This window comes from Brachyhypopomus gauderio, chromosome 7 (genome assembly GCF_052324685.1).
Source record: "Brachyhypopomus gauderio isolate BG-103 chromosome 7, BGAUD_0.2, whole genome shotgun sequence".
NCBI lineage: Eukaryota > Metazoa > Chordata > Actinopteri > Gymnotiformes > Hypopomidae > Brachyhypopomus > Brachyhypopomus gauderio.
Genome location: NC_135217.1, coordinates 9,600,368 through 9,625,510, shown reverse-complemented (window position 1 = coordinate 9,625,510; position 25,143 = coordinate 9,600,368). Strand labels below are relative to the sequence as shown.

At 49.9% G+C, this 25,143-nt stretch overlaps 1 protein-coding gene and 1 non-coding gene across 8 annotated transcripts; both read right to left on the bottom strand.

Moving 5' to 3' along the window:
• Window positions 1-310: 310 nt before the first annotated feature.
• On the bottom strand, window positions 311-24,442 carry prrc2b (proline-rich coiled-coil 2B). Of its 7 annotated transcripts, none has more exons than XM_077011484.1 (31): window positions 24,290-24,442; window positions 20,684-20,862; window positions 20,045-20,222; window positions 15,472-15,574; window positions 15,206-15,269; window positions 14,141-14,284; window positions 13,304-13,626; window positions 12,884-13,011; window positions 12,381-12,544; window positions 12,063-12,150; window positions 11,819-11,972; window positions 11,392-11,734; window positions 11,070-11,236; window positions 10,597-10,798; window positions 10,120-10,333; window positions 8,022-10,022; window positions 7,708-7,895; window positions 7,239-7,354; window positions 7,007-7,148; window positions 6,768-6,847; window positions 6,297-6,578; window positions 6,114-6,206; window positions 5,834-6,026; window positions 5,544-5,641; window positions 5,225-5,451; window positions 4,893-5,133; window positions 4,506-4,673; window positions 4,254-4,333; window positions 4,073-4,160; window positions 3,231-3,437; window positions 311-2,857 (listed from the first exon to the last, which is right to left on the bottom strand). In XM_077011484.1, exons 2-31 carry the CDS (start codon window positions 20,796-20,798, stop codon window positions 2,693-2,695), a joined length of 6,756 nt encoding a protein of 2,251 aa, XP_076867599.1. In that variant the 5' UTR covers window positions 20,799-20,862; window positions 24,290-24,442; the 3' UTR covers window positions 311-2,692. The 7 variants fall into 7 exon arrangements, with proteins under 7 accessions (XP_076867599.1, XP_076867601.1, XP_076867598.1 ...); XM_077011486.1 differs by having other exon boundaries at window positions 11,392-11,731; window positions 24,234-24,428; XM_077011483.1 differs by having other exon boundaries at window positions 24,234-24,427.
• LOC143519802 (small nucleolar RNA SNORA68) lies at window positions 15,034-15,171 on the bottom strand. Its single transcript, XR_013132544.1, has one exon. It is a non-coding gene; the product is annotated as a small nucleolar RNA SNORA68 (small nucleolar RNA).
• Window positions 24,443-25,143: the final 701 nt, after the last annotated feature.

The following is a 25,143-nucleotide window of genomic DNA, read 5'->3' as shown; positions in this document are numbered from 1 at the left end:
AAATAAAGACTACACACGTTAAAATCATACGACTGCTGAGATCAGTCAAAACGGCTGGAAACCCTGCGATCTGAGACGGACAGGACGTTAACGCCGCTCTGCGTGTGGTGCTAAAAAAAGCTACATTTGCAAATGTGGCATTCTGCGATCTATTGCACAGATGCTTTTTGCAATTTAATGTGAAGTCCTAGCATGAAACGTCTGGAGACACAAAGGAGCAGGACGCAATAGCAGGTCCATTCTCGGGGCCCCCAGGCAGGTCCACACACGCACTCCTCCCACAGAGCAAGGAAGGAACAAGCTCTTTGAAAAAGCAGTCTGCTTTATTTATTTTTTTTCCTCTCAACGAGATCATGTAACAAGAAAAAGAGCAATTATGATCACATCTCTGAAAGGATAAACAACATGAAGGGGTAAACAGACCAGAAGGGCAGTAGAGAGCACTGCCCCTTACACAAACTTAAATATGAAGTTCAACAGGAAAAGACCCATCGTCGCCCCTTTAAATACAAGTCTACAAAGAAAAGGGCAGTAATGTGTGCCTGTACAGTTATTACTTTGTGGTCAAAGAACGAGATTACCATTGAAGTTCAAGTGTTCAAGCAGTGTCAATGTACACCTACCAAATACTCTTTAAAAAAAAAAATAAAACAAAACAAAAAAAAAACCAGGAGGGAAACTGGGGCAGAAAATGTCCTGCAAACCAAGCCAAGAGACAGCAGTCCCAATCTGTGAAACAGGTGGTGTCCTTAAAGCAAAGAGTCCCCCCCAAACATGAACATTAAAATGCATCTTCAAGCTTTTCATGTCATTTTGCAAAGTCAAGCAGGAACGGCTACAGTGCTGTACACTAGTATGGACCAATACCTGTTCATCCTCACTTGGTTCACCAGTGATCACTAATCAATATACTGCTTGCTTGCCCCACCTCTTCTGACATGAGAAATGCAGCAGACATGCTCACGTTTCCATACACCACAGAAATGTGCTTGCGTGTCACCACCGAGGATCTGCAGTCTTCACCAAAACGATAAACGATGACGCAGCAGACCAAGTCAGCCGGTCCCTCCGTGAAGCCGCACACTCTTGGACCCCAACTACAGTCTAGACAGAACACACTGTGCTGTTGGATCCATCTCTCGCCCCCGTGTGCCACTGCGAGGACGATGTGCCCGCTATACACCTCGTCAGCACTAACCCCAATTAGCCATTACTAGCACTAACATTAATACAGGGCATCTCACAAGCATCCACACAAGGGTTTCAGGTGTTGATTCAGGGTGGAGTGGCAGCAAGGAACAAAAACAAAAAACCCTCAAAAAAAAAAAAAAAAAAAAAAAAAAAAAAAACTTGCTGGCTAATGCAAATTTAAGTTTATGTTGCTGAAAACAACCAAATCAAGCGAGAGAGATACATATATATATCTATATAGTAACATTTCAGCTATAGGGATAGCACAGAAAAGCCATGTAAATGATCGAGTGCCCCACGTTTCCACACATTCCACCTTGGTTCACCAAATGCACACGACCCAATATTTCCAGACCTGAACACACCAAAAACAATACATGCCCTCCACTCTTGGCCCAGGCTAAGAAACAAGCGCGCACACACACGGACACACGTGCACACGCTCACACACGCACGCGCTTTAATTCATTTGAATACTGACACCGCGCCAATGCCAGTGAGACTTCAAGAAGCAAAATTTCTGCAAAAAAATTCCAAAAATTACATTTACATAACACATGAAAAGAAAGCTTTAAAAAATAATAGGTATTCACTAAGCAGTCTCTGATGAGCTGTTGAAAGTTCAGTTTCTTGTTCCGTCTGGATTGCATCTTACAGGTCAAGCTTGCCTTGGTTTCACAGAACAATGTCTTTAAACTGGGTTCTGAAGTTGGTTTTATTCAGTAAAAGGTGCCCTTTAATAATAGAGCCAATAGGCATTGATTATGATATTTAGATTTATTTAAAAAAAAGAGAAACAAAAAAAAAAAAAAGTTAAAATTCCACGGTACCCAGTAAAAATGACAAATGGTGCCACACTGCAGTTCTTAAAGAGGCTTACAGATAAGCTTCCATTATGTTCATTGGTTCTCAACCATGTCACTCAAATTTACAGTCCAACCGGATGGGAACAGTTTGGCAATGGGCGGGGAGACGCCCGAGCTGAGGAGGGTTGTGATGCTTCCTTACTTTTCAGATGCATGTTCTCGGTTTTCAAACTCTGATGCATCAGAAAATAATTAACATTATTCGTTTCTTGAAATGAAAAATGCTAATAAATAAAGATGGATTCTGAAGAGTCTGCTTAGACTCCCAAGCTACTGTGTGTACACAATTTTATTTTTTGTGTGTATATGCAGGTGTGTATGTATACGTGTGTGTGTAATATATACAAACACACACGCATTTGTGTAGTGTGTGTGTGTGTGTGTGTGTGTGTGTGTGTGCATGGTGCTGTTAAACAGTATGTGCTGGACTCTGGTGTTGCTGTATTTCAGTTGCTTGTCTTGGAGAGCAGTGAATGATGGATGTAAAGTGGGTACAAACAAACAAACAAACAAAAAAAAACAAACAGAATAGACGAAAGGGCAGAGAGGTCCATAAGTTGCCCGAAGGCAACAACATTTGAGCAGCGTGGGGCTGATGTAACTGCAGCAGACGGGAGGCGTGAGGAGATCCCCCATCAGGCCTTGCTGTCCTCCGCTTTGGCTGCCTGGGGCTTGATGGCTCCGGTGCGGGCCGGCTTGGCCGGGTTAGGGGCCAGGGGCTCCTGAAGCTTGTTGGGCATTGCTGCTGAGGAGGCCTTCAGGTCCCCCACAGCCTGCCGGGACTCACGGAGGGCCTTGGTCTGTGGACGGGCAGCCAAACGACGGAAAGGGTAGGAAACACAATGTTGAAATGCAGGACAAGCTCACGGATGCTTATGGTAAACAGGGCGGGTTATATAAACATTGTTTACATCATAAACGTTTTTGAATGCGTTTACATAAAAGTGGACAAGTTCGTCCAGCTTTGTGTTCGGATCCACGGTTAGTAATAAACGAGTACAAATGTCCAGAAGGTCTCACAATAAAACAAAAACAGGCAACCTGCAGGAAGGACCAATGAGGACAAAAAAACCCCAAAACAAACAACAACAACAACAACAACTCCACATAAAACAAGTAGAAGAAGAGAAAGCGAGTGAATAAGATTACCTACGTTTACAGTGGGTGGCTCACCTTCGTGCCCTCCTCAGGCCCCTTGGTGGCCTCAGGGTTGGAAGGTGGGGTGGAGTGGGGCGGGTCCCGGCCCGGGCTGGGGTAAGGGGGCGAGCGGATGATGACGGCCTTGTTCACCTGCACGACGGGCCGCTGGATGGGGGTGGGGAAGGGGCCCGTGGTGGGGGCACGGATGTGCATCAACATGCTGCCCTGGGGGGGTGCCACCTACTCGGAGGAACAGACAGGAGAACACCACCATCACCACCACCACCACCACCACGGTTAAGTGCTGCACGCTCCTCCATGGCATTTTGGTGGGTTTTTGTTTTTGGGAAACTAGAGAACCTGCTCTGGAAGAAGCCAGACTTATTTCCTCTCTCATGGGGAAGTAAACAGAGTAAAACTCAGGCACACTTTCCAGCGGCACGATGCCGGGGCTGGAGGCAAGATCCTGAACGGTGTCACTTCATCCACCCCGTCGCAGGTGGCCAGAAGAACCGGTGCCATTCTGATCCCATAACTGTGCTGCTCTGGAAGCAATTAGTGAGGCAAGCGTCTGAAGGGGCGAGGCGGGGCGCTGGCCTCACCTCGTAAAGCTGCGACCCGCCTCACCGCCGCTCAACAGCGCCAGAACTGCAGCGGTCCAAAGAACCAACTTGCAGTTACAGCAGAAGTTTTTCAACTTCTGTACAGGGATGGCAGAATGCACATCTACACATACATAATCATTGGACTCAAACACCGGTCCGTTCTTAAATGGTTCTCTAGTTTGCAGCAGCCGGCAAGAAAACTTTGGAAAAATGGCGGAAAAATAAAAACAAAACGCAAAAAAATGTAACTGAGTGTCATGGGGAAAGTACCTGTTGAGGGTAATGTCCAGGCAGAGGGCCCACGGGCTGGGGACCATTGGGACCAGAGGGCTTCCCGCTGGGGCTGGCCGAGCCAGGCCTGGGGAGGGGGCCAGCAGACACTCCATCAAACACAACGTACACGTGAAGCTCCTTCACTGCTTCAGCACGGCATCAGAAGAGTCAAGCTCACCTGTAGGAGCCAGCGGGGATTCCAGGAGAGTGGCTGGCCTTGTCGGAGAACTGGAACCCCTTCATTTCCATCTGGGACGGCTGCATTGGGGGGGGGGAAGAGAGAGAGAGGGAGGGAGTGTCAAAGGACTCAAGGTGTACAAACAAAGCTTAAAAATTGAAACAGTGCCTGAAAACATACAAGTTAGAATATAAACATGGAGTACAAAGAGCTGATTCCCAAACCTTCGCTAGAACAGGTTATTCCGCTCACCTCCCTGCTAGTAGGCATGACGGGCGGCTGGGAGCCTGGGGGAATCATGCGTCGTTGGGCACTGACTGACAGATTCTGCCCCTGCTGTAGCTGGATAGACTGGGGCAGGATGAGGTGCTGTTGGGCGGAGCCATAACGCAGCTGAGAGCCAGGTAGGGGCATGGGCACCTACACACACACACACACACACACACACACACACACACACACACACACGACAAACCTTCAATACAACAACATGCTCATTTTCTATTAAGGCGTTTCTCCCCTGCCAGTGAATCGTTTTATTGTATTTAGTGTAAACAAAACCAAAAGAGGCTGCCAAAAAATTAAGATCTATAGGTTTCGTCAGCACGGAGGGGCTCTAAGCAGATATGGCCGTGTTACCTGAATAAGCTGGGAGTCCATGAGCTGGGAGGTGCCCATGCCTGGCGCCTGGTTCATGGGCCCGTCGTAGACCAGGGGCTGGCTGCCATTGATGGGCTGGTAGTGTGAGCCTGACTGGGGCTTCACCATGTCAGAAGGCTGCATGCCAGGGAAGGCGGAGTACGGCCCTTTGAGGGGGGCGCCGCCCGACAGCACCATGGGACTGGGCTGGGAGAGGTTGGGGTGCATGTACACCTGGGACCTGCAGACAGCGGGTTACGAGCGTTCGACCACCTTGCCGTGAGGGTTTTTTTGCTTGGCTGTAGTGAGCGTGGTTCCCGTGCGCGGCGTACCTGAAGGGGGGGATGGAGCTGAACATCTCCTGGGACTGGGAGACGGGCAGACCCCCCCGGAGCCCCAGCTGGGCCTGCGCCTGCAGGGAGGTGTGCAGAGAGATGGGGATCTGCTGGGCGGCGGCTGCCTGCTCACACACGGGAGAGACGGCACAGGACGTCAACGCCGAGAACGGTCCCGCCGAGCAACGCGGGGCGCCAAACGCGGTCAGCAGCTCCGAACATGCCTGACCAGGCAAGCAGAGTTCAATCAAGTCTGTCCAAGAGCTGTAAGAATTGATCCTGCAGGGCATGATGGGATACTCTGATTTGTGGGTACCTGTTGGTAGCTCTGCTGCTGGGTCATGGTTGGTGGTACCAGGCGGGGCTGACTGGGAAAGACGTGTCCGTCCAGGTACAGAGGAGGGATGTGATTACCTGCAGAGAAAGGAGCGAAACGCTTAACGCTCGGCTCACTCGACACAGCAGACGCAACCACACAGCAGTAACCAGATCTAAAACGGACAGCAGCCCCTCAGGAAACGAGCTCCGAACAGTCACACTCCTGTACCCGACAGGTAATCGTCATACGGCCTAACAGAACGTAACGCTACACGGCGGGTGGGTCACCTTGCATGGACACGGAGGGGGCGACGGAGGCCACGGGCATAGGTGGCATGGAGACTCCGCCGAAGGAGCTGTAGCTGACGCCGCTGGAGGAGCCCACGCTGCAGGGGGGCTGGGAGCCCGAGCCGGCCCCGACGGGAGAGCCCTGCTCGGGCAGCGACTGGGAGTTCTCCCAGGCTTTACGTGCAGACTCCATCTGGGTGGGGTAATAGAGGAGGAGGAGCGTGAGAGGGCGTGGCAGCACCGGGCCACTCCCCCTCCAGGTGCAGGTGGTGAGTTGTACCTTAAGGGTGAGGTCCGTGGTGGGGAAGGTGAGGTTGATGGCAGGCTGCAGGTGGTCTCTGCGCAGCATGGGGATGCCCTGAGCAAGGCCCGCCTACAGCACATCGGAAAATCGAACGCCATTAGCGTGAAATTTCACTTTGATTTAAATATCGGAATTATTTTAAAAGTCGTAGAAACCCACGTTGCCCACGAGAGCGTCCTGCAGCTTGGTGACTGGGCTGGACACGGCCACGGGGGCGGACCCTGGCGGGAGGCTGAAGTCGGAGTCCTTTGCACTGACGCCGAACTCGATGGGGGGCACCGGGATGACAGCGTCTACGTGGATGTCCACGCCGTTGACCGGCGTGATGGGTACCTCCAGACGCTCCACGCCCTCTGAGCCCTTGCGGTTCTTCAGGGAGCGCTCGTTGCCGATGGGGCCGGGCTTGTGCTCTTTGCTCTGCTCGGGACCTGCATCAGAGTCCTGCAGAACCAACGGGCGGTTAGAGGGCCGGCTTATCCAGAACGAAAATGTCTCTGATAGTACATCGCGTAAAAAACGAGCAACCAGCCCCCACTCATGAATTAAGATTCATGAAGTAACGATACCTAAGGAGGTTGTGTGAGACTTATGTTAGCATTAGAACTGCAATAGCACAAAAACAGCACGTGCTACCTCAGAATTTGGTTCGCTCCCCGTGTACGAGACCTGCTTCGTCCAGGAGTCCCCACCAGACGACTGAACAGAGAGAGCTGTGGGGGGGGGGATAAGAGCTGATTAATAAGTGTTTACTTCACAAGTCTGTGAACTGCCCATTTGTTACTGCACCTATTATACATTCTGGCTTCTCAAAACCAGGGAATGTGTGAAGGACTACCAGCCCAGACCAGAGCAGCCGAGCGCAGTTGTACCTGTGCTGTTGGTCTCCCATATCTCCGTGCCCAGGTTGCTGGTGGAGAGAGGTTCCTCCGCCTGCTCCATCGACATGCTGCCCTGCTTCTTAGCAAACCGCGGAGGCATTTTTGAAGCAATGGATCTATTCTTTACTGCCACCTACAGGCCGGCAGACACAACAAATTCTAACTCTCAACACAAATCATTTACTGTACAGTGCCACTGTGCTGAGGATGGAGGAACACACACCTGTGCTCCCTGGTCCTTCCTCCTACGATCGTCCTCCTGGGGGCGCCGCTGTTTTTTGGAAAGGGCGTCCTGGAACCCCTCCGGACTGGGAATGGAAGCTCCTGAATCGCTTTCAACTGCGTGGCACAGAGAGGACTCCGATGATCACCACATGAAGGATGCTATGAAAACGTTCTCATACAAAAGTCGAGAGCAACGATGTATTCTACAGACGCAGCGCAACAAGCACTAGCGTTTATAACACGCACAGTCGACATGAGAAGCACAGGAAAGATTCTCCACAAGGTGGTGCAATAGGCACTCAAGTTCCAGGCAATCGGCCAAGAACGGAGCTTCACAGAGATGGTACAACCTAACAGCATACGGATTTAATGCAACATTTAGGAGAGAAGCTTTTGAATGCAACATATGGGTAGAACATTACCAAGGGTGCGCGTGTGTAGTGTGTGTGTGGTCTCGCTGCTCTTACTGGGGTAACTGCTCAGGTCGTACGGCGAGAGGGGCTCGGCCAGGTCGCCCTTCATGCCCCTGGGTTTCAGCTCCTTCTCCATCTTTTTGGTGGCAGTGTCGGAGGTGCTGGTGGAGAGGCCTTCCTCCACCTGCTCCACCGCGTACACCTGTCCTGTGCTCAGACCTGGAGTTGCATCATCTGGACTCCTGCACAATTCAAACCACACGACTTGTTTGGAAGACTTTATGAAGTAATCTGACCTATTAACGACTCGTTAATGAACGTAAAGGTCCTCTCTACCAATCTAGTTCTACGGAAGTGTCTAAACTCACCTTCGGCAGTTAGGAGACACTCCGTTCTGCCAGCTGTCATTGCGGGTCGACGAGCCAACGCTGGACGGGGTGTCCGTAGAGCGACTCATTTTGCCGCTTTCCAAAACGCCCATATCGTTCTTACGGTTCTGCCGCTCCACCAGGGGGCGCTGACTGGAGAAGCTCCTTTTAGACAGCTCTCTCTTCTCCGAGCCGGCCTCGCCGTGGGACGGGTCCGCGGGGGCCTCGCCGTGCTGGCCGCCTCGCTTCTCCCGCCAGTCGTTAAAGTCACTGTTGTCTGAACCGGTCTCCCAGTCCTCACCCTGATGTCCGAACTCCTGCTGCCTGCTGCCCGGGTACTGGCCCGGCCAGTGATCTTCGGCTGCCTTCGAGCGGCCGGGCCAAGGGTTGGCGAGGTCCCCGTTGACGTATTCCTCGCTGTTCCACTGAGCCCCGGTCTCCCGTTCCTGACGCAGCCTCCTGAACCGTGGTGGCTTGTCCTGTCGGGGCGGACGGCGTCTCCTCAGGGGCCTGTTGTCGGGGTTGTCGTTGTCCAGATAGTAGTCCCCCTCGCCTCGGTCCTCCACCCCATTCTCCACAAAGGACGCAGAGAACTTTGGCGGGTACTTCAAGGGTTCGCCCTCGGCCGACTTCCTGGAATACGAGTCGCTCCCAAAGTTGTACCCGTTCTCCTGCGGGGCGGCACCTCCGGGCTGGGCTCCTCTTCCCCTCCAGGTGGAGATCTCCCTGGACACGAAGCCGCGGTTGTACCCGGCGTTCAGGCGCGGAGGGAGCGATCGGCCGAAGCCTCTCGTCGACTTGGGCTTCTCCCTCGGGTCTCCTCCTCCACTCTGGTCGTTGTTGTAGACCTTGTTGGACCTCCACGAGTCCCTCTCCGCCCTCTTCACGTCCCCCGGGCCCGACGCCGGCGCCTCGCCGTTTTCCCCGCCCTTCTGCCGACGGCGTTTGGGCAGCTCCTCGTACTCCGAGGCTTCGCTCAGCGTCTCGCTCACGTTACGGCGCCGTGGTTTACCCCGCTGCGGCTCCTCAGCCTTGGCGAAGTCCCGCGCGCCCCTGCCCCGACCTGCCCGCTGGCCGTTGCTGGAGTTGTAGGCGCCTCTGGGGTTGTCGCCCCGCCCGCCTCGACCCCCGCCGCCCCGGTTGCCGAACTCCCGGAAGCCCCTGCCGCGGCCCCGTCCCGCGCCCCTGGCCCCGGCGAACGCCTGCTCTTCATCGATGAAGATCCAGTTGTTGCGGCGTGGCATCGGGGGCTCGCGGCTCTCCGAGGTCTCTCTAAGCTGGGATTTACCGCCGTCCCAGCAATTCTCTTTGCTGGAATCCTCGCTTGGGTTGCTGATCTTTTCCACTCTGGGAGGAGCGGGCTGCTTGTCTTCGTGAGGGGCGGCAGAAGGGGGAGCGGAGTGCCTGCTGGTCAGGGGCTGGCTGTCCTTCTTCAGGTCGTACACATTGGTCAACACCTCCTTCTCCAGTCGGTATGGAACGGTCTTCTCCTCCGGCTCCGATTTGGGCTTCTCGTTCTCCTTGTCCTCGACCTTCAAGGCCTTGAGCACGGGTTTCTTGATGGGCCCGGTCCTCCTGAGGGTTCTGCCGCTGGACTCGGACGGTGGGCCGGCTCCGCCTGAACCGGGATCGGCCCACTGAGCCTGAACGCCACCGTCTTTCTTCATCGGCTCCTCTTTTCTCCAGAAGTCGGAGTCGTAGCCCTTCTCTTTGGCCTCGCACGCCTCGTCGTGAGAATCGGCGCTCTCCCTGTGGTGCCGCGTGGAGCAGACCTCTTTCTGGAAGTCGGGTTTGGAGTACTCCCCGTCTCCCGGGTGGGGGCGGCCGTGCAGCGACGGCGGCCGAGCTTCCTCGTAGCCCGTGTCCCGCTGGGAGCCCAGAGACATGTCGGAGCCTCGTCCCTGGCGGTAGCCCTGGTGTGGGAGGTCATCGGCTGGACTGTCCACACGCTCTGTACCTCGGTCTTCATACGAGTCCTGCTGTGAGCATGACCGGTCACTCCTGAAAGAACAGCAAAATTTGAAATAGAAGCAAAAAGAATCAAAAACAACACACACACACACACACACACAAAAAAAACAATTTTAAAACAACCAACCTGTCATCTGTCTGACTCCTATCGGTATTATCATGCTGTCTCTGGTAAGGTGGAGTGAAACTACGACCAGGAGGGTAGCCATCTTGGTTCCAGACAGGGTAGGGCTCGGTGGAGGGCGCCCGCCTCTCCTGGTGCATGCTGGGATGGCTTCCTTCGTCTGAGGCTGAGCCAGGGCTATTGAGGCGATCCTGCTGGATGACCGACTTCATAATTCCTGCACAAACAATGCACACTCACATCAGCATAAGAGCAGATGGGTGGAGCAGCCCAGCAGAGGGCGCTGCATCTCTGAAAATTCCAGACTCCACGAAATGGCAATAACTGCAGATGCCAACAATTCATACAAAATAAAAGTTTGTTCCACTATAATAAAAATAAATAAAAAACAAAATAAAAAACCCACAATTTCAACATCCAAATCTAAACAGCCCAGTCACAGTAACCTACTCCGTGTTGCACACGGGTCAAGCAGCTCACCGGAGGAGTGAACACTGGGAGGATAGTAATCCACAGGGGAGCGGCCCTGGGCCATGCGGGGGTCCATGTAGGGAGGCATCATCATCCAGCGCGGGTCAAAGCCCAGCACGTGTGGGGGGTAGTACCCTCGCTGGGGGTGACCCGAGCCCGTCTGTGGGGGGTGAGCCGTCTGCTGCCACTGCTGCATCTTGTACACCTGCTCCTGTAGGGGACGGCGCCAAACTGTTGGACAGGACACTGCCAACCAAACGACGTTTAAAAAAAAAACCCTTACAGGGTGCAGCTGTTTACACACACATCACAGGAAAACCACCACAAAAAGGTTTGATGGGTAGACCGCCGCTGATATAAGCCCTGCCCCCTCTCTGAGGAGGAGTTCTCTTTGAACTCTGACAGAGGCCTGACAACACTAATCCCAGGGAATTATGGATTTATGGGCTGCAGGGCTGGGCGGCTTTGAGGGCGCCGCTCACCTGCTGCTGGTGGTGTTTCTGAAAGCGCGGTGGGACGGCCTTGTGGTGCCGGCCGTAGTCGGGGAGGGGAGAGGTGGGCTCCGGGCCATCGTCCTCCATCCGGTAGCCCACACCGTCATCTCTGTAATCCAGGCTGGGGGACGGATTAGAAGGACGCTCCGACACTTCTGTGACAGAAGAACACAGGGTTTTAAGCATTGCAAAAACAAAAGGGGCAGGAAAGTTGTCATACTGCAATGGGAACTAACTGGTGACTCCTGGGTTTGAGGAGGGGGCGTTTGCCTGCAGTAGGTGGGGGGACGTGCTGGAGGGGGGCGTTTACCTTTAGGGGCGTGCTGCCACCCCTCCGCAAGCTGCTTGGTGGGTTCGCGGCCAGGGGAGGCAGCGGGCTCCTTGACCTCTGCGACGTGCGCGTCCCGCTGAGCGTCCCCGGGCCGCGCCGACCTCTCATTGCGGCCGAACTTCTCGTCCAGCTTCTTGAGCTTCTCGGCGCAGGCGGCCAGCCGCTCTTCGCGGGCTCGCCGCTCCTCTTCCTCCCTCCTCCGCCGCGCCCTCTCCACCGCCTCAGACAGGTCCGCCGACACAAACTTCCCGCGAGGGGGGGCCGGAGGGCGTTGAGGCTCATCCGGCTCCTCCGTGAACTCGCTTGTCCCACTGGGCTTCTGCTGTTTGAACACGCGAACACACACACACCGATGTTACTGTAAAGTCACCGTACCACAAGAAGCGCCCCCAGGAGCCATCATTACCTGTAAATCTGTTGAGGCATATCTGCCGTTAGTCTTCCTGCAAGGTGGCGCGTCGAACTGGTGCTGGAAGGAGTCTTCCTCAGCCTCCTGTGGGTACTGACCCTCTCCTGAACTCACAGACAACTGACGCTCTCGACGGGACTCCCACTCTCCCCTGGAAACAAGCTTCAGCAAGTCAGCTTTAAAGACTCTCACAAAGAGGCATTTTTAATCCATTATAAAAAAACGTAAAAAACCCACACACCAAATTTTATTCTTCTGACTAGGGGAATGGTCCTCTTCATCATCACTGAATTTGAGTTTCTCGCTGTAATCCACCTCCTCATGGAGACCTTGAGAGGCAGAAAAACCAACCTTGAAAACCTTGGTTTCCCAAAAACACAGATCCATTTAAGGCGAGCGCTGAAGCGTCCCTCTTCATATAACCAGAAAACTGTTAGCAAGACATTTTTCTGATGAACATTTGATCAAGTACACGGAGCCATTAGGTTTTTAACAACCACAAAAGCAGCCCACAGCATTTAGCAGCACATGTTGCGTGACAGACGCTAGGAGAACCTACCCGCCCATCCGTCCTCACAGTCGTTGTCCAGCTCATCCAGGTCTTTCAGATCGTCGGGGTTAATGATGGCAGCCCGGGGCGCCCTGTCTCCAGGGCGACGCAGCGGGCGCTGAGAGGGGCGAGGGGGTGCCCGTGCAAATCGGCTCTCCCTCCGCACATCTCCGCTACAACACACACACACACAGGTTTCAGACACACACACCCTCACAGATATTGCCATGGATTCGCACACAAAGCCAGGCCTCATCACAGCAGGGACTGTCACCCTCGCGCCGAATCTAATCCGCTATAGACGGGCATCCAGCACAGGATCAGGGTGTCCTGCCATCTCACACCATGACGGCTCATTTATCTCACAATCCCGCACAAAAATCTGCCAAAATCTGAGCAGCTGGTAAAACATGGACATCCTAACGACATTCTGGAAGGTCGGGGTTTAAAAAGCAAAACAACGTTGGATTTGCCATACAGGTGACGCACAAGAGAAATACTTGGGGACCTACTTGACGGGTTCAGGAGCAGGGTAGGCTGGTCTGAAGGTGGGCCTAGGATCAAAGCGCAGGGGGGCGACCACAGGGGCGGGGCCATGCTCAGAGGAACCGGGGCCATCGCGGGGCTCTTTGGGGCACATCTTGAAGCGTGAGGGTGGAGGTGAAACAGGTTTCAACATTATTTTTGGCTTAGTTGCAGTTCAGTGACATAGAACATAAACACTTCCTGGTTTCACATCAAAAGTCTTACTGGCTGGTTTTTTTTAGGATTTAGTACACAGCTATAATTTTTTGCAAATTATTATTTTTTGCATGACTGAGTAAATTAAGCTGCTGATTCATCACTGCACAAATCCAAATTTCAAAATGTAGAAACATCCAAAACTGGACTGTAGACACTAGTCTGGCAGCTGAGGTACTCGGTGGACTCACAAAGGCAGGCAGCATATCGTGGTAGGTGGTGGTAGCGTGGTGGAACTGGTACTGCAAGACAGGGGGCGCCGTCCTGCGCAGGGGCTGGGCGGGCCGCAGCGAGGGCTCTTTCGGGTCGGGCGACGGTGCCGTGGCAGCGGTGGCGTTGGTGGACGAGGAAGAGGAGGAGGTGGAAGATACGGAGGACGGCGGAGGCGGAGGCGTGGGGGTTGGGGCCTCAGCCGGGGTGCCCACAGCCTTGGTCTCCGGGTCGGAGGTCAGGGCAGGGGCCAGGGAAACGGGCTGGAGGAACCGCCCACCCCCCTCCCTCCAGCTCGTTACATCTGAACAACGAGAAAGAACAAAGACGCTTGTGGAAACCGGAGATGGTGAAACGTTGAAGTAACAGTTTAGTTCTCAGTTTGGACAGAAATCGAGGAGAAGACGGCCCACGTGAGCGAATCACAGGGCAGCTAGGAGCACCTGAAAAAGGGACGACCACGAAAGAGCAGGTGGTTTTGAGAGGAAGGGGAACCCATCCTCTCTCAAAATGTACCCAGTCTTCCGTCTGTGCTACACACCAGCAGTCTTTGCCCTTGTATACATGTTTGGGGCCTTTACTGGCCAAATAAATATCCCAAACCCTCTCTTGTGTTTCTTATTAAATTTAGTGTCTTCATCACTCCCAAAATACAGCAGCAGTGATGACGGCTCGAGGGCGCGTCAGGTTCCTGGCAGCTGCAGGCTCATCGCTCCACTTCCCGTGGTCTTCCTCATTACCGGAGCACCTGCGGAGCTGGCGTGAGGAGCGAGAGCGGCTGGGCCCACGCGACAGAACCGGGGGCGTAGGGCACTCACTCTGCGGGCGGAGGCTTGGTCCGGGCCCATACGACGGATCGAAGGCGCTTTTTTCCTTGCCAGCCCTGTCCTGTTCGCCTGCTGCTTTCAGCGTCGGAAATTCCTCGTGAGAGAAGGGCTGCAGTCGGCTTGAGGCCCTTAAACCTGCACGGACAGCAGAGTCACACCAACAACCAGGATTCTTCAATCATTCACTATTAGTTCTATAGAATCTCAAAAAATCATTAAAAACTAGCAAGTACGGCAATTAAGGTCCACAGTGACTGGATGCTGGTCAGAGTGGTCTTACGTTCCTCTGTACTGTTAAAGCTAGATCAGATCTTGGACTCTTAGCTTACTTTGTATTCAGTCAGCATTATAAATGCCAGAATCATCCTTCAGATATTTGTTGACAAGTTACTTCTTTTTAAGCAGCAATAACACCATCAGAAATCATTTGTCCTACAACAACATTGTTATAAATACATTTACATTGAGCAGGCCAACGAATGGCTGTTGCCTTATTCATGTTGCTCCTTCAACCACGTGCGTTTTAATCACTTGTTTATAACCATTCCCACACCCTACATAAAGGATGTCTACAGTGGTCCCCACACAAATTCACACACACACACCGTTGTGTGTGTGAGGAATATTCTCACACACACACCGTTTATACCTCCAACATTATGGGCCAGATGTAGTATATAATCTTGAACCAAGGGCACTGGGTTAAATACGATTAAACAAAGCTGGCTCAGTAGTTCAAGCCCCTCTGACAGCTCCACTTAAGACTCAGCACATACAGACCCAGCGTTCTTCAACCAGAACCATGTCTGTGACTACTGGAAGGTTCCAGAAAGTCCGCCCCTAACCACGGGCATTCACATTTCAAGGACTCTTAGACTTGCGCAGAATGTCGGACCTTGAATTCACTTTTACTGGCACATACACAGCCTATAAAAGGCGACAAGGCTCTTGTGTTTTCTGTGCGCACACACAGCATAGGTCAATCACACAAGAAGCCAATGACCTTTGGGTTTGTGTGCAGTACATGGTGAATGTGACGAAGATGTAGCTGTTTACCATCTTGATCTACTGCCTTTCCATTTAGTTGTGCCCATTGTTTTGGTCCACCTGTGCTTGTGTTCTATACACGTATAAAAAAAGAAACACAGAAAGAAACAAATTAACATTTATTGCACAAAATATTAATGTAAACCAATATTGAAACGTAAAGCATTGATTTTACTGATGGGGAAGTTTGTTTTATATAAACAGAACTTGAATATCAAATCAACCCGACCGACACACACCCCTGGTGCGGGGTGAAGCTGGGGCTCGGTACCAACCTCCTGGCTGACTGCCAGTGTTGGCTTCTGAAGATTGGAGACAGATTTCTGCAAAGGCAGTTGCTGCTGCGACTCCGGCGGCTGTGCTGTCGACACAACGGAACTGGGGAGAGGCGGGGAAAGAGAGGTTAGCCCCGCCTCCACGCAACACACCAACAAGAGGCTTGGCCCCGCCTCCACGCAACACACCAACAAGAGGGTTGGCCCCGCCTCCACGCAACACACCAACAAGAAAGATGGAGGTTAGCCCCGCCTCCACGCAACACACCAACGAGGGGTGTGAATGTGGTGACAAGGTCGTATTTAAGGGCTCCTTCAAAAACAATCGCACCGTGACAGAGATGACACCTTTGCACAAATCCAAAAATAGAGGATGGTACCACGGCACTGAGAGAGAGCATCTAAAACGGAGGACATTTGAAATGTCATAAGCTCCACAGTGCATCTCCTGAACACCCCCCACCCCAAATAATGTGGCACCAAAAGTCATGACCAAGTAATCAGCGTCTAGAAAAACAAATCTCTGCTTAAAGATTAAAGGCTGCAAAAACAATACTAGACTCCCGAAATTATGACAACCAATGACAGATGCAAAAGCCAGACTTGCTGCATCATGACTCAGTAATAAGACATCGATTCAGTTGCTACAGCTATAAATTTCACCTTAGCCACCCCCAATGGTTTTTTTCTCCTTACAATATTCCCCTCACTTTGCCCTAATCTCTCCTTGTGAACTGTACCCATTAGGCCTATACAAACCCAAAACTAAGAGCTTGCGTTCAGATGATCAGTGCAGGCGGGACCTCCCAGAAAACTACGCAGATGCGACGCAGAGATGGTTGCTAGGTGACGAAAGAAAGTAGCATCGAAATAGCGTGCGCTGGGAAGCCAGGTAGACTGCGGTTGAATTGTGGAAGTCTCTACAGCAAAGACCAGCCCATTATGTGGGCACTGCCATGCATCTAAACATCAAAGTAGCCCATGTCCCCATGAGGAGTATATCTCCTCCCATCACCCTGTTAGTGACTGCCAAGATTCAAACAAGCCCTGGTGCGACTGCTCCGTTACTGTGGTATGATGGAGGGACTGCTGCTCTTCCAACACCAGTGCGCAGTTAATAACCTTTAGCGGGTCAGTCTGCTTCCAAACCCCAGTGCGGTTTGCTCGACGTACGAAACCGGTACGGAACGAAGGGGCCAAACGTACACAAACCCCAAAGGCACACTTAACCCAGTGGAGATCAGTGTTGTCATTGGGTTAGATTTATTATAGTCATTGTCAATACAAGTCATATATGAAACCTGTCTGAACAGGATGTGATGCAACCACGAGACATCTTTTGGTTTGAAAGCAAATATGTTAGTGTGAAGACCAAGTCAACTAAGACTTAAAAAGCAACAAAATATTCAGGTCTAAGGGAACCAAACTATAAGTATTACCTCAACCTGAAAGGGGACCGTGTAGTATATTTGACATCCATAGCATACAAGATGCGTCAACAGTACAGTGAATGGCCCACGAAAGAACACAGTCAAGATTCTGGCAAGTGATCAAAATAAACAGAAGCGTTGCCTAGGGCTGAACGATTTTGGAAAATAATCTAATTGCAATTTTTTATCAATAAATTGCGATTGGGATTTAAAATCGCGATTTTTTCCCATTGTTCCACTTCAGGAAACTCTGTTTCGGCATTTTTTATACAGCTCAGATACAGGGTTGCGGGGGGGGGGGGGGGGGGGGGGGTGTAAACAGAGGCGGTCTTTGCATAGAGGCGTTGCTTGGCAATTGCCTTGGGCCCCTCCCACTGTAGGGCCCCCTTGTCTAGCTAAAGCCAGGTTCACACTACACGACTTTTCAGTCGTCAGGTTTTTGTGCCGTTCGCACTACGGTTGTGCTGTAATCGCAAGTCTTTCAGTTGTTGTGGCTTTCACACTACATGACTGATCGGCGACGTGGGCTCACGAATTAAACGACTGGGGAATCGCCGACTCATCTGGCTGCCGTCCAAAAACACGAGAACACGAAAATGAAACACTCGCGAGAACCAGCAACACCACGAAGAAAATAAAAACAACGTACATGTACTCCACATTTTCGTTTTTTTTTTTTTACCGTTTAACCACTCCATAATCCCAAATTGCCAGAATTATTTCATCTCTCCGTTGCAGTGAACATATATATAGTCAATCGCACTATTTCCCCAGTGCTGTCACAATAACTTAAACACAGTCTTGTAGTAAAGTTGTATGAAGCTAGACGCTGCTGTTGACTCACAGTCGCCGACTGGGCTAGATATTAAACATGCTAGATATTAAACACTCTAGATATTAAACATGCTAGATATCTGCCGGTCGTCTGCGATGAGTCGGCGACGGCTCGGCGAGCGTCTTTCAGCAGTTCACACTACACGACTGAGCGAGCGCCGAATGATCCCCGATTTGCGTCCGACCACAGTTTCTGTCGGCGATCTACAAAAACAGTCGGCGACTGAAAAACCAGCCTAAAATCTTGTAGTGTGAACCTGAACTTATTTCTCGCATATTAATGTTGATGGGCCCGCTCAATGCGTGAGAGTTGGCAGCCCTGCAGGTATAGCAACTTGGCTAAAATATGTGCGTGAGGGCGTTTGGTAGCGCATATCCAGTGTGTTTAACAAAGCCATGAAGCCGGGCTTGTTCACTATATTAACGGGCATCATGTCTTTCACTATGAACTCCGTTACTGCCCAAGTTATTTCAGCGTGCCGCTTCGAATTACATCCATAAGGAGTTACACTTTCAAACGGTTCGGTCAGTGAACCCTGTCTGCTGGACCGCGGTCAAGCTATCCGCGCTTTCGCGATTCATCCGTGCTTTAAATCTTATTGCGCATATATGCGTGATTTTACGGTATTTCGCTGCTCACCGCATACTAAAGCTGTATAAGCGCAGAGAAACACTTTGGCGTATTTGAAGATGCAGCACTGGTCGTTGGCATTTTAGCCTTACAAATATCATACGAGGCTTTGTGGTGTTTTTTAATGCTGAAGGTTTGTAGTGTTACCTCGCGTCGTAGCAACAGTAGCAAGGCATGTTTTGCAGGGTACCTGACGTTGAGCAGCATCTTTTTAAAAGCCAAAGTAATTTCACACAACTTATGTGCTGCCCCTCTTTGGTAATTAGACTTTCAGTTGTGTCAGCTTCTGTCGAGCCTGAAGCCATTGTGCAACAAGTTAAAGTGCGCTGTGTTAACTTCACTTCTCCACCTCCCTGCCTCCTGCTCGGGTTTGCTCCGTTCGTCCTCGGCTCGGCTCGCTCCCAAGTCACGTGACCAGTTTAAATCGCAGCCTGTGCGATTAGACAATCGCGTTTTAAAAAATCGCGAAATTATCGCAAATGCAATTAATCGTTCAGCCCTAGCGTTGCCTTGGCCTGTTGTAGGGCTGGGAAGAGTCCGGCACGTTGGCACAAAGACAGCGTAAGGCCGTCACATGTTGCAATGGACCACATGATCAAAATGCATTTACCTGCAAATGTGTGGTCCAAACGCACCTGTCAAGAAGAACACAGCACCATCGTGTTCTCCTGCTCGCCTCACACACACCCACACACACTTTCTTTTCTACTTTGTTAACTCATTCAGCCTCTCCATGGTCCTTTGTCTTGGAAAAAGAATCATGTGCTGACGCATCTTGGTTTCTAACCAAGGTCGGGAAGTGCAGCCAGCTAACCCACACGGCCAGCCCAACGCTCTGAGGAGCTGCTTTTTCCATCTTTAACTCTCTCCATCTCTCTGCCGGGAGTTTGCTGTTGCTCAGACATACATGCACATAGACTCTGGAGCTGGAAACCAGAGCACAGTGGGAGATGAGCTGTGTGGCCATCACAATCGCATCACGTCGTGTGTCTGCCAAAAGCCCCATCACACCACAGGGCCATGTCTGCCAAACACTGTCTCTGCAACCGCACTTACAGAAAACCTAAATAATAAAACACTAAAGGACACTCAAGACTTCCAACACTCACACTGTGGCACCACTTTGACTTTTGATAAGGAAGGAATCTAAACCTGCCAAATGACAAAACTGCCTGGAAATTGGCCATTGAATGCCTTTGCCAAATTTTAACAGTAGCCATATTTTATATCGGAGAACTTGTGATCAAAATAAGCTATTAAACAAACGGCAAACATTTAGAAAGTTCTTTGAACTGAACACACAAAAAACTGACTTCCAACAGATTTTTTCACTCACTGAACCAACTCGCTACAGGACAGTTGAATTATCACACCTATGCTAGCTCGCACACTAAAGTGAAGAAAAACAAAAACGAAAACACGTTTTCCCATTGCGCCTTAAGTGTACTGGAGAAACCCGGGTTGGAGGCATTGAACTGGACCAACGCAAGATGAGCAGATTATTCTGGTTTACACAGAAGAACAATAAATAAACAATGAAATTTGGTTACGACTGTAAACTGCCTGACCAGTTTTCATTCATCATATTTCACCGACGAAATTATACAATTATGCTACCGGTATTTCCCCCCCCCCCCCCCCCACTAGAGAGCGTCAGTCACAAAAAGCTTCACCTCACCTCTTTTGATCGGACTGTTCCTGCTTGTTCGCCCATCCTGTTCCGTCTTTGGGCACAATAATCACGTTGGGGTCGTTTCCTTTGTTCTCAGACTTCAGGCTCGGCAGGTGAGCAGGGGGGGGCATGCGCCGGGCAGGGGCCACTTTGCCAAGACTCTGCAAGCCATGTCGCGGAACAACTGACGAACAGGAAGTGGAGGGAGGGGGCGGAGTCAGAGGCGGGACAAGGGGAGAGAAAAAATGGATCGTAAATAAAAGGATTGTGAGTCTTTGGGTCTTGTTGGTAAATCACTTTTTACCATAATTTGGTATGATTCAGAAATACTGCACACACCGAAATGTAACAATTCTGGGCAGCAAGAATTAGCCAGAACTAGCTGGCTGAAAATAGACCAGGGACTTTTATTTTGGCCAAAAATCATCACATATTTTACAGATTATGATCAACTGTAAACAATTATGACATTCCAAAACAGATGCAGATGAACCACCACCTTCATGTGAATACATTTACACACACCTTGCACAGAAATACCTAATGGATGAATACCACACGTGAACACATCAGCTTCCCACCCAGCAATCACACTAAAAATTAAAGTGATTTCTCACGTCGACACGCAAATGCTTCTGGACTTACCTGTGGTTTTCTGAGTTTCTATTGACTTTCCCTTGTATTTGTCAAATAGGCTGAGCGAGGAATACTTGCTTTTCCCATCCTTGGACTTGGTTATTTGCCCCAAACGATCGGACATTGCGATGTAATGTCATCGAGTATGGGAATTTTTCTTTGCACCTCTTCCTGTGGACGTTCTGATTCTGTCGATACAAATAAAAGATTCAGACTATACACACACACCAGGTAAAGCTAAAAACAGCTTAGCGATTACTTGGAAGATGTTAAAGTACATGTTCAAGCATTGCTTAACCAGGCAGTCATGGTCCTGTGGTAGGGAATTGGTCTTGTGACCGGAGGGTCGTGGGTTCGATTCCCAGACCTGAGGCCATGACTGAGGTGCCTTGAGCAAGGCAACTAACCCCAACTGCTCCCCGGGCGCCGGGCTAGGGCTGCCCTCCGCTCTGGGTACGTGTGGTCCACAGCCCCCTAGTAATCACTAGTGTGTGTGTTATAACTGCACAGATGGGTAAATGCGGAGGACAAATTTGGATTGCGGTGACAAAGATGGCACATTTCACATTAACCACAAACAATACAAAATCTAAAGAAGTGCATGTTAAGACATTTCATACCACTAGTAAACTAAGGATATCACAAAACACTCAACTATTTGCAAGGAGACAGTGGGTTGAACAAGCAGACCCATTAGCAGAAGAACTGTTTCAAAGCAGATTTTGGATATCGGGTACTGATAACACTGAACTAATGTTGATTTGTAAACAAGTATGTGTTTACAAGCATCTTCGCTCTCTAACCTTCACTGAAGTTTTCTAGAGAAAAATCTGTATTAGGCATTTCAAAAATATAATTTTAGTCCATAATTGCAAGCAAGAGAATATTGCCTGAACAAAAATCCAAGTAAACTTTATGAAGCAAGTAAATGTATCACGGACTTAAAAATATCTCAAACTGAAGTTCAGATTTGAATATCAACTTCATAAAGTTCTATTCAGTTTGAAAACAAGAATATGAAAATCTTTTGCTAGATTTTAACGCAGACGTCATGCTTTTAATCTGGAGTCAATCACTTTCCTCTGAGTAATACCCAGGAGGCTCTGTGCTAATAACACAATGATGCAGTGCCGAGTTCTCAACTGCCTTAGGGAGGTGTTTGTTTAAGATTGAACTCAAGTGACCTATGTTCAGCTCAGCTCTGCTTCATTTAGTGCTTTTCAATACCTGATTGTGTCATACGTATTAACCTAGGGTTAGGGTTAAAAAAACAACCCTAACAAACAACAAAAACACCAGCACAGAAGTCAAAACATTGCTTGGCAGCCGTTAGTCACTGTAAATCAGTTCTGGCTACCAACACAGTTAAACTTAATGTTAAGACCTACCAACTTTAATGAGAATCCACTGTTCTCTGGCATAGAATATAATACGTATACATAATATATAATACATAAGTATACAAGTAGGCCCCCAATTATATGTGCTAGTTCACTACAGAGCCACTCCATTTTGTTATTACAAAGAACTTCATACATGCACAAAATCCATTCCACAGATAAAAATGTTACACCATAACAAATATACTGCTTAATAATGGTTAAATTAATCGCCTTTAACACCATTGCATACCATAAAGAGTGAGGCGTGGATTTATAATCCGAAATCTGACATTTTACAGAGGACAGCAGCCACCACAGGGTCCAAGAGAGCAAAGCAGTCATAACAAAACCACTTGAGCCTCAACAGACTTCCGACCGCCCAATAAAACTGGACGTTCCACATGTAAAGTGCTCGGTGGGGCGGTGGGGCAGCCAGCCCAAGGAGAGGGGCAATGACACAAACGCGTGTGTCCCCAGTATAGACGGCACAAATTACTTTTCTAAGCGAGAGACCACAGCAACAGAAAGGTTCCTCTGTCCTCTGAGGGAGGGGGAGGGGGGACGACAGCAACGTTTAGACTGCTTACAGGATATACGTGCAGTTCAACCAATATTCCAGTAATAACACCTTAACAATTCAGTATACACATACCAACACTCATGAAACCAGACAGACACGTTTAATTGATGACAATAGGCAAAGGAAGTGTGTATTTAAAAAAAGCTAAAAAGGTCTCATTTATAAATCAAGGTATTCCCTTGAACGGTTTGGTGACTAAATGCAGCTTGCTAACCAACTGCGACTGCAGTAGGCAAAACGCTGTGGAGATTTTTTTTTTTATACAAAGAAAATAAACCAACACTTAGCAAGCTGTAATGGTGAAGGACGTTAGGTAGCCAGCCAGTTAATGCATGGCGTGATCAAATGTACCGTGTGTGCTTGTGAGCGATGTTAGGCCCGCGTTTAAACCCCAAACCCCAGCGACCTGATCCCCGATGTGTGTGACTCTGGAGGGTGGAAACGGGCTCCATCTTGATGACTAGCTAACAGCGCACAGCTCCTCTCCGCTCCTTCACAAACCCCCCACACATGCTCAGAAGCTCAATTAGCAAAAAAAATACAAAAATAAAAACCACCACTAAACTCTACTAGTGTTGATTAAAGCCCAAGCGAATTTCACACCATTTTAAAACCACCATGGAGGGCGCCGTGTGCCCTCGACGGCGGGGCAGGGACACGTCTGCTGGCGGGGCTGCAGCTGCGCCAGGCCCGGTCTGAAGTGGGGGGCTAGCCAGCCTGCAGCCCTGATTATCGGACAAAACCGTGGTGGGCGAACTAGGAGAGCCCAAACAGCTGGTTCACTTGGCCCACTGATGAAACAGCCCGCTCGTTGGAGGCAAAACGGCGAGACAAGCTCACCGTATACGACCCCAGACCTTAGTGCTGTAATCCCAAACCACCAGTACGTCCAGACCCCACCGGCACTCGACCACCAGCGGTCACGTTAGGGTCGTGCCCCGTACATATACCGATTAAACCCGAGGAGACCGTCCCGACCCTCGCCGCGTCCACCCGCTCGTTTCACGGGCGGCGTGTTCGCCTCAGCCCGCTAGCAGCGTATGTAAACACGGCTAGGTGTTGGCTAACGCGCTTTTGTGTTCAATTACAACTAAACGTGAACGGTTCAAGCGGGGTTTGGCGATAATATATCGTTATTAATGTGGTTAGCCGACGACTAGATACACAATTATCGTCAAATAGAGTCGACGCCGTTTATATATTCAACGGTATTCGCAAAAAGAGCAAACGGACCTGGCTGGATAGCCAAGGTAGACGTTGCCCTGGTCTTTTTAAACGAAACAGAGGCTTGGGATTGAATACGCAAAAAAACGACACCAAGGATAATAACGACAGCTTTCAGCAATTACGTGTTATTTTAAAAGCTCTGTCTCAACAATGTTGGAGAATGTCACGGTAAAATCTGCTTGTAGACATTGTCCAACATATTGAGTGGTCTGAACTGAGGTGCGAAGAGGGAGCGCGACGTACGCCGCCAGGGCCGTTAAAGATGGCTGCTGCTCAGAACAAAGCAACAATGAAGGAAGGGAAGGGGATCCTCCGCCGAACCGTGGGGCAAACAGCGCTTTTTGGTACAGAAATGGCAGTAAGAACTCACCGATTCAACGTATTGCGTTTTCTTCTGATCAGATATGGTAAAATATTTCCACCTACTAGTAAAACCTGAAAGGATGGATAAAGATTCTTCGGCCAGTTCTTTTTTTCTGCTTTCCGTTCACTTGCGTTGCCTATAGGACCGACTCGGCCTAGTAAAATAAAAGCAGTTGCTCTCGTCGACGGTGGTGTCGCTGTGTACGGATATGACGTGTGTGTTCAACAACGCCCCCTACCGTGGCTCTTGTGTAGCACAGTATCAAGTCATCTTCAAGCCTCTTCATTTTTTAGGGGGTCAGCGTCCTCTTAATATTGACATAAATACATTTGTGCAGTAGAAACATGTACATGCATTTTACATTTTCCTGATTTCACTAACATAGTGAAATAATACACTAATTGCACAGCCTCAGGGAACATAAATACCTTAACATTCAGTATTAAGTAAAGCAATTTCAGTAACCCAGGAATTCCAGATGCCAGTTTAAGCAGATACATAAGCCCATTTTGATAATTCTTTTTAAAAGATGAAATTGTGGTATATTGGCTCTGAATACTTTATATAAACACACACACATATAAGGGCATGATTTTTCATACTTTCAATGGGGCCATGAAAATACAGTACTGTGAATGAAATCGTTGCATAAGCTATCATGCCCTTGAAGGCAATCTTGAGTTGTTCAAAAGAAAAAGGTATAGGGAAAATGCAGAATGCAAGTTGCTGAAACGGACAGGGCTAGCATGGTACTTGACAACAGAGGTACACTATATAGCCAAAAATATTCACTCACCCACCCAAATGATCAGAATCAGAGGTTCCAAACACTTACATGACCACAGGTGTATAAAATTAAGCACCTAGGCATGCAGACTCCAGTTACAAACATTTGTGAAAGAGTAGGTCATTCTCA

Coding starts and splice junctions, on each gene's coding strand:
- prrc2b (XM_077011484.1), bottom strand. CDS start 20,798: ATGTCCGATCGTTTGGGGCAAATAACCAAGTCCAAGGATGGGAAAAGC. Junction 14,285..15,205: donor AAAGGCAGTAGATCAAGATG/GTAAACAGCTAC, acceptor CTGTCCGTGCAG/GTTTAAGGGCCTCAAGCCGA. Junction 10,799..11,069: donor AGAAACACCACCAGCAGCAG/GTGAGCGGCGCC, acceptor CGTCCCCTACAG/GAGCAGGTGTACAAGATGCA.